The sequence below is a fragment of the Lutra lutra genome, chromosome 4, assembly GCF_902655055.1.
Source record: "Lutra lutra chromosome 4, mLutLut1.2, whole genome shotgun sequence".
Classification (NCBI taxonomy): Eukaryota; Metazoa; Chordata; class Mammalia; order Carnivora; family Mustelidae; genus Lutra; species Lutra lutra.
The window spans coordinates 114,843,601-114,858,410 of NC_062281.1; the positions used below are offsets into that span (position 1 = coordinate 114,843,601).

General features: G+C 33.7%; 1 protein-coding gene across 4 annotated transcripts in view; it reads right to left on the minus strand.

The window, feature by feature from the left end:
- PTBP2 (polypyrimidine tract binding protein 2) overlaps window positions 1–14,810 on the minus strand; it is an 89,724-nt gene that overhangs the window by 29,573 nt on the left and 45,341 nt on the right. For all 4 annotated transcript variants that reach the window (XM_047724661.1, XM_047724660.1, XM_047724659.1 and 1 more), the window contains exons 4-7: window positions 9,460–9,632; window positions 8,456–8,599; window positions 2,691–2,855; window positions 2,489–2,599 (exon numbers count right to left, since the gene is read on the minus strand). In XM_047724661.1, coding sequence (XP_047580617.1) covers window positions 2,489–2,599; window positions 2,691–2,855; window positions 8,456–8,599; window positions 9,460–9,632 — 593 coding nt within the window. The remainder of the gene's footprint in view (window positions 1–2,488; window positions 2,600–2,690; window positions 2,856–8,455; window positions 8,600–9,459; window positions 9,633–14,810) is intronic.

Here is a 14,810-nt window from a genome sequence, read left to right on the forward strand (position 1 = left end):
GAGAGAAGAATAGGGGAATAGCTGGAGAGTTACGTGGAGTTCAGGGTAAATTCACATACAATGAGAGATTTAAGGATGTTTGAAACACTGGTGAGAAGTAGCCAACAGAGAGAAAAATATGAGAAAGAGCGGATGACAGTGCAAAGTCTCTTGGAGGGCAGAAAAGGATAGGATGGGGTGTTTACTGATCTTAGAAATATCTATGTCTTAAAAAAAAAAAAAAAAAGAAAAGAAATATCTATGTCTTTTATTAGAAGAGAAAGATAGGTGTGGTATAAGTAGATTTTGTGAGAAAAGCTGATGGGAGTGTCCACCTATTTTTCCTAAGAGGCAGGAGGCAAGGTCATAAGGGGGAGTAAGGAGAGACTTGGTGGAATGAGAATTTTCTGATACAGTCACTGTGAAAAATGGGACAGCATGCTGACTGGAGAAATAGGGTAAGATTTTTTTTCAAGTAGAGAGCTTAGTCTAGTTGTAGTTGATGATGATGAATTTCGACCAGTAACAATTGCTAGATCATATGATATTCTCTAGGTATACTCAACATACAGGCATGAAAAAAGATTACTACAGTCAGGTGTCAGGCTTATAATATAATGGGGCAAGCAAGTTTGGGAAATAAACTTTTTTCCTTCTCTAATAATAGTGAAATGAAGTTAAGATACCAAAATAGTTCATTAATAATTAATACTAAGTAATTACCTGCTCTCTTAGAATTGCAATTGTACACCTTTGTGGAAAAGACCTGAGTAAGTGTATTCAATATTCACAAATACCTGATGCTTATTATCTGTACATAGAAGATTGGTTAAATGAAAACTTCAAATATCTGATAACATTATTAAAGGATAATCTTTTGTCATGATTATAGATTATTTCAGGTGAAACACACACATAAACTACTTTCCCCTTGAATTATAGCCCAAATGCAGTGTAATTTCAAATCAAATTCCATTTCATTGGTCTTTTACCAAATACTCTTCCCTCTGCACCAGAAGAGATGATAAAAAATATTCCACATGCACTATATTTAAATATGTTGTCAAGGTGGAAAAAAAAATGCCATAAAGATCATGGCTTCTAGATTTTCTCTGCTACTGACCAAACCTCATACCACATGGATTTTGGCTACTCTCTAAATATAAAATATCTCCAAAGTTGGAGGGCTGGGACATGCAAAGAGAAATCATTATTTTTGGAAAAAAGAATTCCAAATGTTAATGTGTGCCTGAAAAGGAAAATATAGAAGATTAGGTAATGTAACTTAAGAACCAGTAAGTAGCAACATATTGGAGAAAAACAGGCTGAAAATATGTCTATCTCAAATAATTTACCTCTTTAAGTTCAAGTTTTTACCTCTTTAAATATTAGCCTCCCCTTGTAACACGGGAAAAATTCCTGTTCTGTTTACAACATAAAATATCAGAAAAAAAATGAGAGAACAGCACTTGCTAAGCCATTTCAATTATGCCAATTATTAACAGTACAGACTTTGTGCTACTTGAAGCTATATCTGCTCCCCAAATGAGATCTGAGGATGGAAACACAATGAAACAATCAAAAATGGTCTAAGTTCCATACAATCTATCTTAATCTAGAGGAAGCACTGAAGTATTACACAGCATAGTTGGTTTAAAGTAAGAGTAAAAGGGAGAAAAAGAGGCAAGACAGAAGGTAAAGGAAGGTAAGTAAAGACAGTTGATGTAATGGTTTAATAATGAATATGTAATGGTTTAACAACAGAATAATAATTACAATGAGATAATATGACCCAAGAAGTTAAAGAACTAGAGCAAAGGTAGATTTAAATATGATACACAAACAGAAGATTAAGGCATTTAGAAGCAAAGATATGATATGTAGTTTTCAAGGGTGGCCATGATACGGGAACATACTTTACTTCTTTTAATAGTTTCTTACCCTCCATATATAACAATAAAAATATAAAGGATGTAAATAAGAAGTAGACTAGGAACCTATTTTAAAAAGCTATCTTTTTAAAACAATCTTCAAAAAGAATATTAAATATACTATATAGTCTTACATACTCTGAGAGGCTATCATAACATCTGAGCCACATGTGTGATGATATATTTTAGCTAAACTCTCTTGACAGCTAAATTAATTACTCTGAAACTCCCACTGGAAAACATTTAAAATCTTTACTGGTGTGCATGTACAATTTAATCCTGCTATATCCTCAAGAGCTTAAAACTTTGGACCTATGTCAAACAAAACATGCAAAATAACAAAAGTATGTATTATAGATAACTACACATATCATTATCCTTAAAAAGAAACACTTCTTTATCACAAATTTAAGCTTTCCTAATAGTATCTAAATGACACCAATTTGTGCCATCTATAATGCTATAAGGTATTGCCAAGTTATGTCAGTATTACTAATGTTAGCTATATATATGTGTGTCTATCTGCCACTGAAAAATATCGCTATATCCAAAAGAAAAAAGAAATGCTCCAGACTTACTAGTTTTGCTTGTTGAGCATTTACTGGATCACCATACTGGAGAAGAGCTTGAAACTGGTTATTTTTTGTAAATGTGATTATCTTCAATACAGCACCAAACTTAGAAAATATCTGTTAAAAACATTAAAATCAAAGTATTATTTATCTACTGTACATTATTTCTCCAGTTTGTAGGTAAACATGAAAATTAAGTTAAACTTACTTGGTGAAGAACATCAAGTGTTACAGGGTAGTACATATTGTCAATAATTATTCTAAGCACTGGACTCTGGGCTGGAGTCACTGCACTCTCACTAACTGTGGTGCCACTAAGAGGAGTATTTGCTGTCTGGACAGCTGTCACAGCTTGAAGAACTGCTTGAGCACGCTGAAAATTCAAAGATAAACAAGTTAGAAACATATTCAGTATTTCCACTTATACTCTGCTGTATGTTATACTACTAGCTCATTTCTTTTCTAGAACATATACAGAGTAAACGAAATTTAATAGTCACTCAATAAATACTTCTGAGCATCTGCCATGAGCCAGGTACCACCTGTTTATAATTCAAGTATTCTACTAGTATTTACTTCAAAGCAATTATCTAGGGTTTGGGACCTATACTGAACAAGCAAAGATAGGCAACGTAATTTATTTTCAAAAGAAGAGAATATAGTTTGGCTGATTCACATAATCAGAAAATGTTTTAAATAGAAAATTTTAGAGAATAAAACTTCAACCTAACATTATTCACTCCATAAAAAAGGCACATGGTAAACCTCAGCAAGATTACTAGATTACCCAAAAAAACTCCTATAAAGCTTATTATTTTTAATACAATCTTTAAGGAGGAATACATATTACCATAACTTCTAAGATACTATTAAATTAAACCAGGAGCGATGTACTACTGTTAAGACACCTCTTAATTTCTGAGTTTTTTTTTTTAAATTTATGAGATTTTAATATGTGAAAAAAAATACAGAATAGAGTATTACTACTGTGACAGATTCCATTAAAAAGAAAATAATTTTTCTATTTATCCGGAGTCAAAAAACCTACATAAAGGCAAATAATTGTTAAATAACATTGACAAATACCGTTATATCGCTTTAGAGTTTAAAAAAGCTATATTAGGGGTGCCTGGGTGGCTCAGTGGGTTAAAGCCTCTGCTTTCGGCTCAGGTCATGATCCCAGGGTCATGGGATCGAGCCCCACATCGGGCTCTCTGCTCAGCGGGGAGCCTGCTTCCTCCTCTCTCTCTGCCTGCTTCTCTGCCTACTTGTGATCTCTGTCTGTCAAATAAATAAATAAAATCTTTAAAAAAAAAAAGCTATATTAGCAGATGAACAGAAATATCAACTGAACACCTTGATAAATGAAAAGGAAGGAGAACACAAAAGAATTAGGCCAACACTTATAAGAATAAACAAAAATAATCAGTGCTCCCTCTAGCAGCACATTTGCTATGGCGGTAAACATTCTGTAATATATGTGTATCAAATCAACACATTATATATCTTAAATTACACAATATATTCATTATATCTCAATAAAGCTGGAAACAAAAAAGAAATAGTTCACTGAAATATCACATAACCAGGAGATCACAGAGTTTGGAATTCAAAGGACCACATGCCTATATGGTTAAATCTCACTATTTAAATGCTAATGAAATAATATGGCCTATAAATTTATATACTGGCTAACGTGACTCAAAGTATCTTAAGTAATGTACTGCAATATTACTTCTTTCATTAGTAAACCATGTCCTTGGATATATTTATGTTATTACAAGCAAAGAAATATCACAATGTGGGAAAATACTAACATCTCTTCTTTCAAATAATGGAATGTTCTTTTTAAAATAGGAATCATATGATCATGATATACTATCCAAATGGTACAAATGGTTAAGTTTCCTCTGCAACCCTATCACGCTAGCTGCTTTCCCCAACCCATTCCTCACCAATATTATCATGGGTATCCTTCCAGAGATACCATCTACACACACGAGCATATATGTATCTAGTCTGTATAAGTACACAGGTGTATGTCTACTCCATACATTCTTCCCCAATACTATTCACTTTTCTCCATCTTCTTTTTATAGCTTAATAATTAGCTTCTCCATTAACAAATAACTTTCTGTATTTTTTTAGTTGATGAAACAGTGCTTGCCAACCTAAGTTTTAATTAAACTTAGTGAACCATTACATACACACATAAAAGGACACAAATCAGAAGTGTATAAGCTCAATAAAACATCACAAGTTGGACAGATCTATGAAATGACTAGATAAAAAACAGAACATTATCAAAGCTCCAAAAGCTACATTCATGTTTTCTCTCAGTTATATAAATTGTATCGTAGAATACATATGATGTGTTCTACTTAGTTTTGGCATTTTTGTTTTCTGCTTTTTTTTTTTTTTTTTTTGGTTTGGCTTCTTTCAGTAAATATTACTTTCATGATGTGCATCCATGTTTTGCAGATACCAGCAGCTTGGTCATTTTTTTGTATTCTAACAAATTCCAATGAATAAATATGCCACAGGATATTCTGCTGCTGAACATATGAATCATTTCTATCTTTGGACTATTATGCATTAGTGTTCCATGAACTTTCTCATACAGATCTTTTGATGTACATACAATGTGTTTTCTCAGGTATGTAACTAGGAGTAGATTTACTGAGTCAAAGAATAGATGGATATGCTCAACTTAACTACATATTTCAAGTTTTTAAACATGATTCTATGAACTTACATTCCCACACATATATACGAAAGTTCTAGCTTCTCTACTTTGTTACCAACACTCGGCTCACTCATCTCATTAATCTGATGGTACATGGTAGTATCTCACTGTGATTTTAATTTGTGTTGAAGTTTCTTAATGCAAACCTAAACCACTCTTTATGGATCAAAAGATAGCCTTCTGGAGGAAACTAAGGTGAGACGTGAAGATGTGTAGCAACTGGCCATGTGAAGTGTGTGCTGGAAAACTAGTACAAAAGCAGGAAGGCCATAATATTCCAGGCAAAGTAACATCACAGAAACACAGTGGTTGGAAATAAGAGAAAGCATGAGAGGTTTACAATTACTTTTGGGTAGAAGCATAGGCAAATACATAGCCAGTAAAACAGAAATAGTAGCCACCTCTTCTGAGGCCCTTTATCATGAACATGAAAAGAATCTGCTGCAGGGTAGTAACCTAAGTCAGATTTGTTAGACAGGGAGAGAGAAAATGAGAAAGGGGGGGAAGGGAAGGAAGAGAAGGGAAGTACTAGGGAGAAAGAATTCAAGAGGGGAAAGTAAAAAAGTAGATCAGTAAGAGAGCTATTATAACAATATAGCCAAGAGGTGACTGTGTGTGTTTGAGCTATTCAAGTAACAAGAAAGATGATGAAAACTAGGCGCCTGGGTGGCTCAGTGGGTTAAGCCTCTGCCTTCAGCTCAGGTCATGATCTCAGGGTCCTGGGATTGAGGCCCACATCGGGCTCTCTGCTCAGTGGGGAGCCTGCTTCCCCCTCTCTCTCTGCCTACTTGTGATCACTCTCTGTGTCAAATAAATAAAATATTTAAAAATAAATAAATAAATAAAGTATACTGAAAAGAGTAATCTGATGAATGATCACAGAAGAATTCATTGTTGACTCATATTCATTTGCCTCTATTATGAATGCCCATGAAAATGCCTATAAATGAAGTGATGGGGATGAAAGAGTACACTGATCATGATGAGCAATGAGTAATGTATAAAATTGTTGAACCACTATACTGTACACCTAAAACCAGTATAATACCATGTATTAACTATACTGGAATTTAAAAAACTTAATTAAAAATGCCTATAAATCAATACAAAATGGAATAAACCCAAATACTGAATAGAGAGAATGTCATCATTGGCTGAGAACACTTTCATCAAATTCCTGGAATACACAAAATTAATAGAAACGAATGACAAAGAAGACATACTGAACACATAGCAAAGAGGATTTACACTGACAGCCACATAAATCAGAGAAACAGGGAGAGTTACAGAGGGTGGGGTGGGGGGAATAAAAGGGTTAAAGTAAAGTCAGACTAATGAACAAATAATTAAACTCCTCTTCCTCCCCTCCCCCATCATCTCTCTCCTTTAACCATTAAAAAACAAAAATAACAAAATGCTCCCTTAAACAAAGAGGAATTCTAAAGAGAGTTCTATTGGCCCAGACCTTTCTGGGGAATCCCAGCTTAGCATCCAAACTCATTACTTAATCTGAAGGAAAGCATACCAGTATAAACAGTAAAACCTAATTCTGAAATATGAATAGACTACTGGGGGAGGAGGGGCAGACAGATGGATACACGATAAACATAACAGCTAACAGTGAAGGAAATTCAGTAATTTACACACAGTGAAGTATTTTTTTTAATAGTGTTAATTAGGGGCACCTGGGTGGCTCAGGTCATGATCTCAGGGGTCCTAGGATTAAGCTTGGAATCAGGCTCCTTGCTCAGCAGGGAGTCTGCATCTCCCTCTGCGCACCCCCCGCTCCACCTTCTCCCTCTCAAATAAATAAAATCTTTTTAAAAGTATGTTTTTTAAAACAAATAAATAATAAAACAAATAAAGCACTGTTAATTCGAATCCTTAAAGAACTGTGAAATCATAAAACATGATCAATTGCAACATTAAAAAAATGATCAGAAAAGATTAAAGGGCTTCTGAAAACTAAATATATGGCTGCAAAACCACGTTCTTTTGTTTGTTTTTTTTTCCCCCAACAGAAGCAACTTTGCATTGATTGTTCCCTTTATCTATCTGGAATAACCTAGACCAGAATAAGTACATTTACTTCCTAACCACTTTTAAGTTTGTTACTTAAATGTCCCTTCTTCATGGGGCTTTCAGTGTTTATCCTATTTAAGATCATAAATAAAGATGCCTTATCTTTATCCTTTTCATGTTCCTTGCATTGGAAGCTTTTAAAATGAGAATGCCTTCATGAATTACTTTACTAAAAATACTAATAAATAAAATTGATATATAAATACCATTTTAAATTCTAAGTAAATGAAAACAGAGTATTTTCTTTTAGAATATTTCCAATGTAAATTTTTAGAAGTACAATTTCTGGTTCAAAAGTAATAAAAATTAATACCAAATTAAAACAAAGAAAAAAACAGCAGAAGATTTAGTCTTATCTTCAGACAGAAAGTTTTAAATGCTTATTTACATATAAACTATCAAAATGATCTTGAAAGGTCACTTTTTATGATGGTTAAAATCTATGAGGAATTATTAGTCCATTACATTTTCCGTAAGACAAAGAGTAAGACATAGTTTAGATCTTACTGAAACAGAAAAGATATAATTAGCTAAAAACTGTATTAAAAGAGCTAGTTTTTAGACCATCCCTGTGATGCTATGTATTTAGGTATAAAGCCATTCCTATATTATTTTTTTTAAATACTGATTTTAAATAATTAGTATCTTTTACATCACATTTTTAAGAAATAAATCAATATATTCTCAATTCTTACATTCCCTCCCCAAGGAAAACCATTAATAGATCTTCAATAAAAATATTTCGATGAGAAACCTGAATCCTATAAAAAGTTATAATGTAACTAAAGGCATTAAACATTATACCTTAAAAATCTAAGCAGCAGATTTCTACAGTTTATGTTAATAGTGAGCCCAATCTCATAAACAGTTTCTATACAGAAATCTGAACTTGCAACATGAAAATGAACATTCTGACCAGAACCTTAAGGCTTTGAAAAAATATTTAACTAATTCATCAGGTACCAATTTAAAACATGAAAATAATAGACTGTACATACTTTTTGTAAATTAACATAATATTTAATATTTAGGGACATACTGCAAGAGAATATCTTAAAAATAATAATACCCATAATTACATCTTTCTGTTATAAGTTTGAGTTTCTTAATATGTCCGTTTTATTTATGTACCTACACATACTCACTTGGTTTAATGTATTATCTGTTTTTAGTTCTTTGTGATTGGAGTACTGGATATAAATTGGTTGGTTACGGAGATGAGGTGTCACAGCAGAATAGTAATTAACCATAGTAATAGCTGCTTCCTCTGTTGCTAGTTCCAAAAATGCCTGAAAAATGAAGAGCAAAAATTGGAATACTATGAATTATATTCAAGTAAACCTCAATATCTGTGTAATCTATTCAGCTAATGAGAAAAATCAGTATCTAGAGTATAACCTTCCCAGTTACATTTAGACACCCAAATAAGTTATCTTTATTTTCCATACACCACAAATGTGACCAAACAAAAGCTAGAGAAAATAAAATCCAAACATTTTTCAGTATCAGAATTTTACCATTCCGATACTAGAGAACACAAAAAGAGATTTCAAAGTCATTTTTAAACCAGTATAACTCAGAAAAGGGAAAAAATTAAAAATTAAATATAAGATTAGTGACATTAATTATATTTAAATGAATGTTGAATTTCATAATTTCTTTTAAAATGGTATCACTAGAAATTTTAAAAACCAACTCTCATTTTTAATATTCCTGCATCTTTCTGCCACAGGTACATTTATTCAATGAAGAATACCTAGGATTAGTGACTATTTTCTTCTAATGCTATCAGATAAATATTTCCATCTGATAAACTTAAAAGACAAGATGCTACTAGTGCCCCCATTAGTTTGTATTATTACAAAGTAGAGCCACAGTAAAAGAAATCCTTCATTTGTATTTTCCACAGTCTCATTATAACAATCCAAAAGTGAATTCAAAAGGCAAAATGTGTACATTGGCTCATTTTGGCTCCCTAGCATTAGTTTCTGAAATAGCATTACCAGGGAAAGTCAAAATAAGACTTCTGTTATGTTCTTTTAGAAAAGTTAAGACCTACCATATTCTATCTTTTTATTAGGAGTAGCTAATCCCCTCATACGGGGTAGTTTGGGGCTTAACATTTTACAGGACCTGAAAGAAGCATTACCTGATTTTTTCCTTTCAGCATAAGGATGTTGGTCACCTTACCAAAAGGTAAGCCTAAAGCAATAACTTCAGTTTCTGTCACTTCACCAGGTAATTTTCGAATATGAAGTACACGAGAAGGAGCACCATCCATTTTATCTTCTCCTTTAAATTTTTTGCTATCATTACCATTGGCTGAAAGACATTTTTAAAAGTTTTTATTAATTTTCCTCATTTGCATAAAAAACCCACACAAAGTTTAAAAAAGAACTTAAGAACATAGCTGAGTAAACCTGAATATTTCCTAAAATTCAAAAGCCAGGCTTCTAAAGGAATAGAGAAATCATATTCACCAATTATTATTAAATAAAATTACATTATCAATTAAGATAACTATTAGGTAAATGTTTCTGAACAGAACAGTTTCTGTTACTGTCAGAGTAACAAATGATAAGTAAAAATATTAAAATGCAAATTTCATAAAGAAATTGTCCAATGCCTAAAGAACACAATTATCTTATAATTTAATCATTTTATTACCAACTAACAGAAATGAAAAAAAAAAAAAAAAAAAAAACAGTAAAACTTCTGACCTGGCAAAAATTAAGGAGATTGTAATTTTACCTGGGATAATTATAAATGGTTCAATTTAGAAAATATACTCAAAACTGGGAACAAAGAAGGCAATGCTATAAAAATAATTATGCAGTCAATCCACAGGCTTACCTACAATGAGCCTCTCCTAATTTATTCATAATACCACTTAATCTACCTAAATATTTTGTCACTATCAACATCTATATTCTATAAAACACTCATGGACTTGATTAACTTTTTCTGTTACTCTCACCTTAAAGTAAACTGATACATTTTAATCAAAAAATTAGTTATCTGCCTTGATTCCAAAGCCTCACCAAAAATAAAAGTCCTACTAAAGACATAATAAAATAGGTCATGTTTTATGTTAAAACCATTTGAAGACCTTGCAGTCTATCCACTATTCCATATCAGTGGTTCCAAATAGTCTATGGACTAAAAGATGTTTCTGAAACTAAAACAAAGGATACTTAATAAGCTGAGAAATATACATGTACACTCCACTTGTGTGTAACTTTAGGTACTTCAATGTACTCCCCAAATCAAAACTAACCATAAACATATGTGTGCTGTGTGTGTGTGTGTGCGTGTGTGTATATATGTATATATACAACAACATCTATAAAATTCTAAGATCAATTTGATTCCTAAGTGTCTTTAAAGTTCATTCACACATTGATTCCTTACAAGTTACTGAGTACTGGGGCACCTGCGAGGCTCAGTCGGTTAAGCATCTGACTCTTGATTTCAGATCAGGTCATAAGATCCTGCCCCAGGTCAGGCTCTGCACTGGGTGTGGAGCCTGCTCTAAGATCCTCTCTCCCTCTACCTCTGCCACTCCCCACCACTGGAGTATGCATGCTCTAAAAATAAGTAAATCATAAACAGAAGAGTTAATTAGTATCGAGAACGTGTTTGGCACTGTTTCAGGCTCTGGGGGTACAGCAGCGAACAAGATAATTATTAAGATCCCCAATGTTCTCTTACAGTCTATTGGTAGAGGTGGACTAACTAGTACACTACACTACAGGAGGATCTCCAAAACAAATATCACATTAGATACAACTGCCAACAAAGATTTATACTTTTCTCCCAAAGATCATGTAACATCAAAACCTACATTCTCTTCATACTCTGTTACTCCCTCAGTTGGTGACTATTTTTAGAAGGGGTGGCTAATAAAAATTTATATTTTAGTGCTAAATATTATGAAAATTTTCATTTCAGATGAGAATATAAGAACATGAAATGAGGGGAGGGCTAGCAAGATGGTGGAGGAGTTAGAGACCTAGATTTCATCTGGTCCCAGGAATTTAGCTGGAGAGTTATCAAACCATTCTAAGCACCTACGAACTCAACAGGAGATCAAAGAAAACAACAGCAGCAATTATGAACAGAAAAGCGACCACTTTCTGGAAATCATATTCTATCCCTTCACTGTATTTAACCTTATTTTTTTTTACATAAGTTCTTCTTTCTTTAAAATTTTGGGATACACTTTCTTCTAACAGACCAAAATATACACTAAGTCTAGTGTATGGCTTTGCTCTATTCACCTGTCTGATCACATTCTCTTTTTTTATTATTAAATTTTCCCTTTCTTTTTTCAACCAACTTTTTATCTTACCAATTCTTTTTTTAAAATCTTTTCTAGTTTTCATTTTTATAGTCATATTCCATCCCTTTATTGTATTTACCCTTATTTTTGTTTATCTATGTGTGTGTATATATACACACACACATATACATGTATACACACACATACATTTTTCTTTCTTTTAAATTTGGGAGGCAGTTTCTTCTAACAGACCAAAATACATCCCAAATCAAATCTAGTGTGTGACTCTGTTCTATTCACTAGCCTGATCATATTCTTTCTCCGCTCCCCCACCAAGTTTTGGGTCTCTTATTTGTTAAGTGTGTATTTTTCTGGGGTCACTGTTACCCTTTTAGCATTTTGTTTTCTCAATCATCTATTCTTCTCTAGACAAAATGACAAAACGGAAAAACCTAAAAAAAAAAAAAAAAAAGTATGAGGCAGTACCTACTGCCAGGGACCTAACCAACATGGACTTAGTAAGATGTTGGAAAGCATAGAAGAAACTAGAGAATCCCTTTCTGGAGAAATAAAATCTAACAAAGTTGAATCAAAAAGGTTATTAATAAGGTATAATAAAAAATGGAGGCTCTAACTTCTAGGATAAATGAGGCAGGAGAGAGAATTAGGATAAAGAAGACCAAATGATGGAAAATAAAGAAGTTAAGGAAAAGAGAAATGAACAACTACTAGAACACGAAGGGAGAATTCAAGAGAAAAACTGAAACAATTTTAGAATTGGGATCCCAGAAGAAGAAAGAGAGGGGGACAGAAGGTATACTGAGCAAATTATAGCAGAGAACCTCCCTAATTTGGGGAGGGAAACAGGCATCAAAATCCAGAAGGCACAGAGACCTCCCTTCAAAATCAGTAAAAAAAATAGGTCAACACCCTGACATCTAATACTAAAACTTACAAATCTCAGAGACAAAGTGAAAATCCTGAAAGCAGCTTGGGACAAAAGGTCTGTAAAGCTACAAGTGTAGAAACATTAGATTGGCAGCAGACCTATCTAGAGACCTGGTGGGCCAGAAGGGCTGGCATGATATATTCAGGGTACTGAACAAGAAAAATATGCAGCCAAGAATACTATACCCAGCTAGGCTGTCACTGAAAATAAAGAGAGATATAAAAAGCTTCCAGGGCAAATAGAAACTAAAAGAATTTGTGATCACCAAACCAGCCCTACAAGAAATATTGAAAGTAGTCCTCTAAACAAAGAGAAAGTTGAAAGTACCATAGACCAGAAAGGAACAGAAACAATATACAGTAATAGTCAACTTACAGGTAATACAATAGCACTAAATTCCTAACTTTCAATAGCTGCCCTGAATGTAAATGGGCTAAATGCCCCAATCAAAAGACATAGGGTATCAGACTAGATTAAAAAAAAAAACAAGAACTATCAATATGCTGTCTGCAAGAGACTCATTTGGACCTCTAGATTTCAAGTGATGGGGTGGAAAACCACTTACCATGCTAACGGACATCAAAAGAAAGCTGGAGTGGCAATCCTTATATCAGATCAATTAGATTTTAATTAAGCCAAAGACTATAATAATAAAAGATGAGGAAGGACACTATATCATACTTAAAAGGGTCTATCCAACAAGAAGATCTAACAGTTGTAAATATTAATGCCAGTATGGAGCAGCCAATTATATAAGGCAATTAATAACAAAATCAAAGAAACACATAGACAATAACACAGTAATAGTAGGGGACTTTAACACCCCCCCCCTCACTGAAATGGACAGATCATCCAAGCAAAAGACCAACAAGGAAATAAAGGCTTTAAATGACACACTGGACCAGATGGACATCACAGATATATTCAGAACATTCCATCCCAAAGCAACAGAATACACATTCTTCTCGAGTGCACATGGAACATTCTCTAGAATAGATCACATCCTGGGTCACAAATCAAGTCTCAACCAGTACCAAAAGACTGGGATCATTCCCTGCATATTTTCAGACCACAATGCTTTGAAACTTGAACTTGATCACAAGGGGAAAATTGGAAAGAATTCAAATAAATGGAGGCTAACGAGTATCCTACTAAAGAATGAATGGGTCAACCAGGAAATTAAAAAAGAATTGAAAAAATTCATGGAAACAAATGAAAATGAAAACAGAACTGTTCAAACTCTTTGGGATCCAGCCAAAGCGGTTCTAAGAGGAAAGTATATAGCAATACAAGCCTTTCTCAAGAAACAAGAAAGGTCTCAAATATACAACCTAACCCTAAACCTAAAGGAGCTGGAGAAAGAAGAGCAAAAAAACCTAAACTCAGCAGGAGAAGAGAAATCATAAAGATCAGAGCAGAAATCAACGAGACAGAAACCAAAGAACAGCAGAACAATCGACAAAACTAAGAGCTGATTCTTTGAAATAATTAATAAGATGGATAAACCCCTAGCCAGACTTATCAAAAAGAATAAAGAACCCAAAAAACTAAAATCTTGAATGAAAGAGGAGAGATCACAACCAACACCAAAGAAATACAAACAATAACAAAACTTATTATGAGCAACTATATGCCAACAAATTAGACAATCTGGAAGAAATGAATGCATTCCTAGGAACATATAAACTACCAAAATTGAGTTAGGCAGAAACAGAAAACCTAAACAGACCCATAACCAGTAAGGAAATTGAAGCTGTAATAAAAAATCTCCCAACAAACAAGAGCCCAGGGCCAGATGGCTTCCCAGGGGATTCTACCAAACTTTTTTTTTAAGATTTTATTATTTATTTGTCAGAGAGAGAGAGAGCGAGCGAGCACAGGCAGACAGAGTGGCAGGCAGAGGGAGAAGCAGGCTCCCCACAGAACAAGGAGCCCGATGTGGGACTCAATCCCAGGACGCTGGGATCATGACCTGAGCCGAAGGCAGCGGCTTAACCAACTGAGCCACCCAGGCGTCCCTCTACCAAACTTTTAAAGAAGAATTAATACCTATTCTCCTGAAACTGTTCCAAAAAAATAGAAATGTAAGGAAAACTTCCAAACTCATTTTTTTAGGCCAACATTACCCTTGATCCCAAAACCAGACAAAGACCCCATCAAAAAGAAGCACAGACTAATATCCCTGATGAACATGGATGTAAAAATTCTCAGCAAAATACTAGCCAATAGGATCCAACAGTGCATTAAAAGGTTTGTTCACCACGACCAA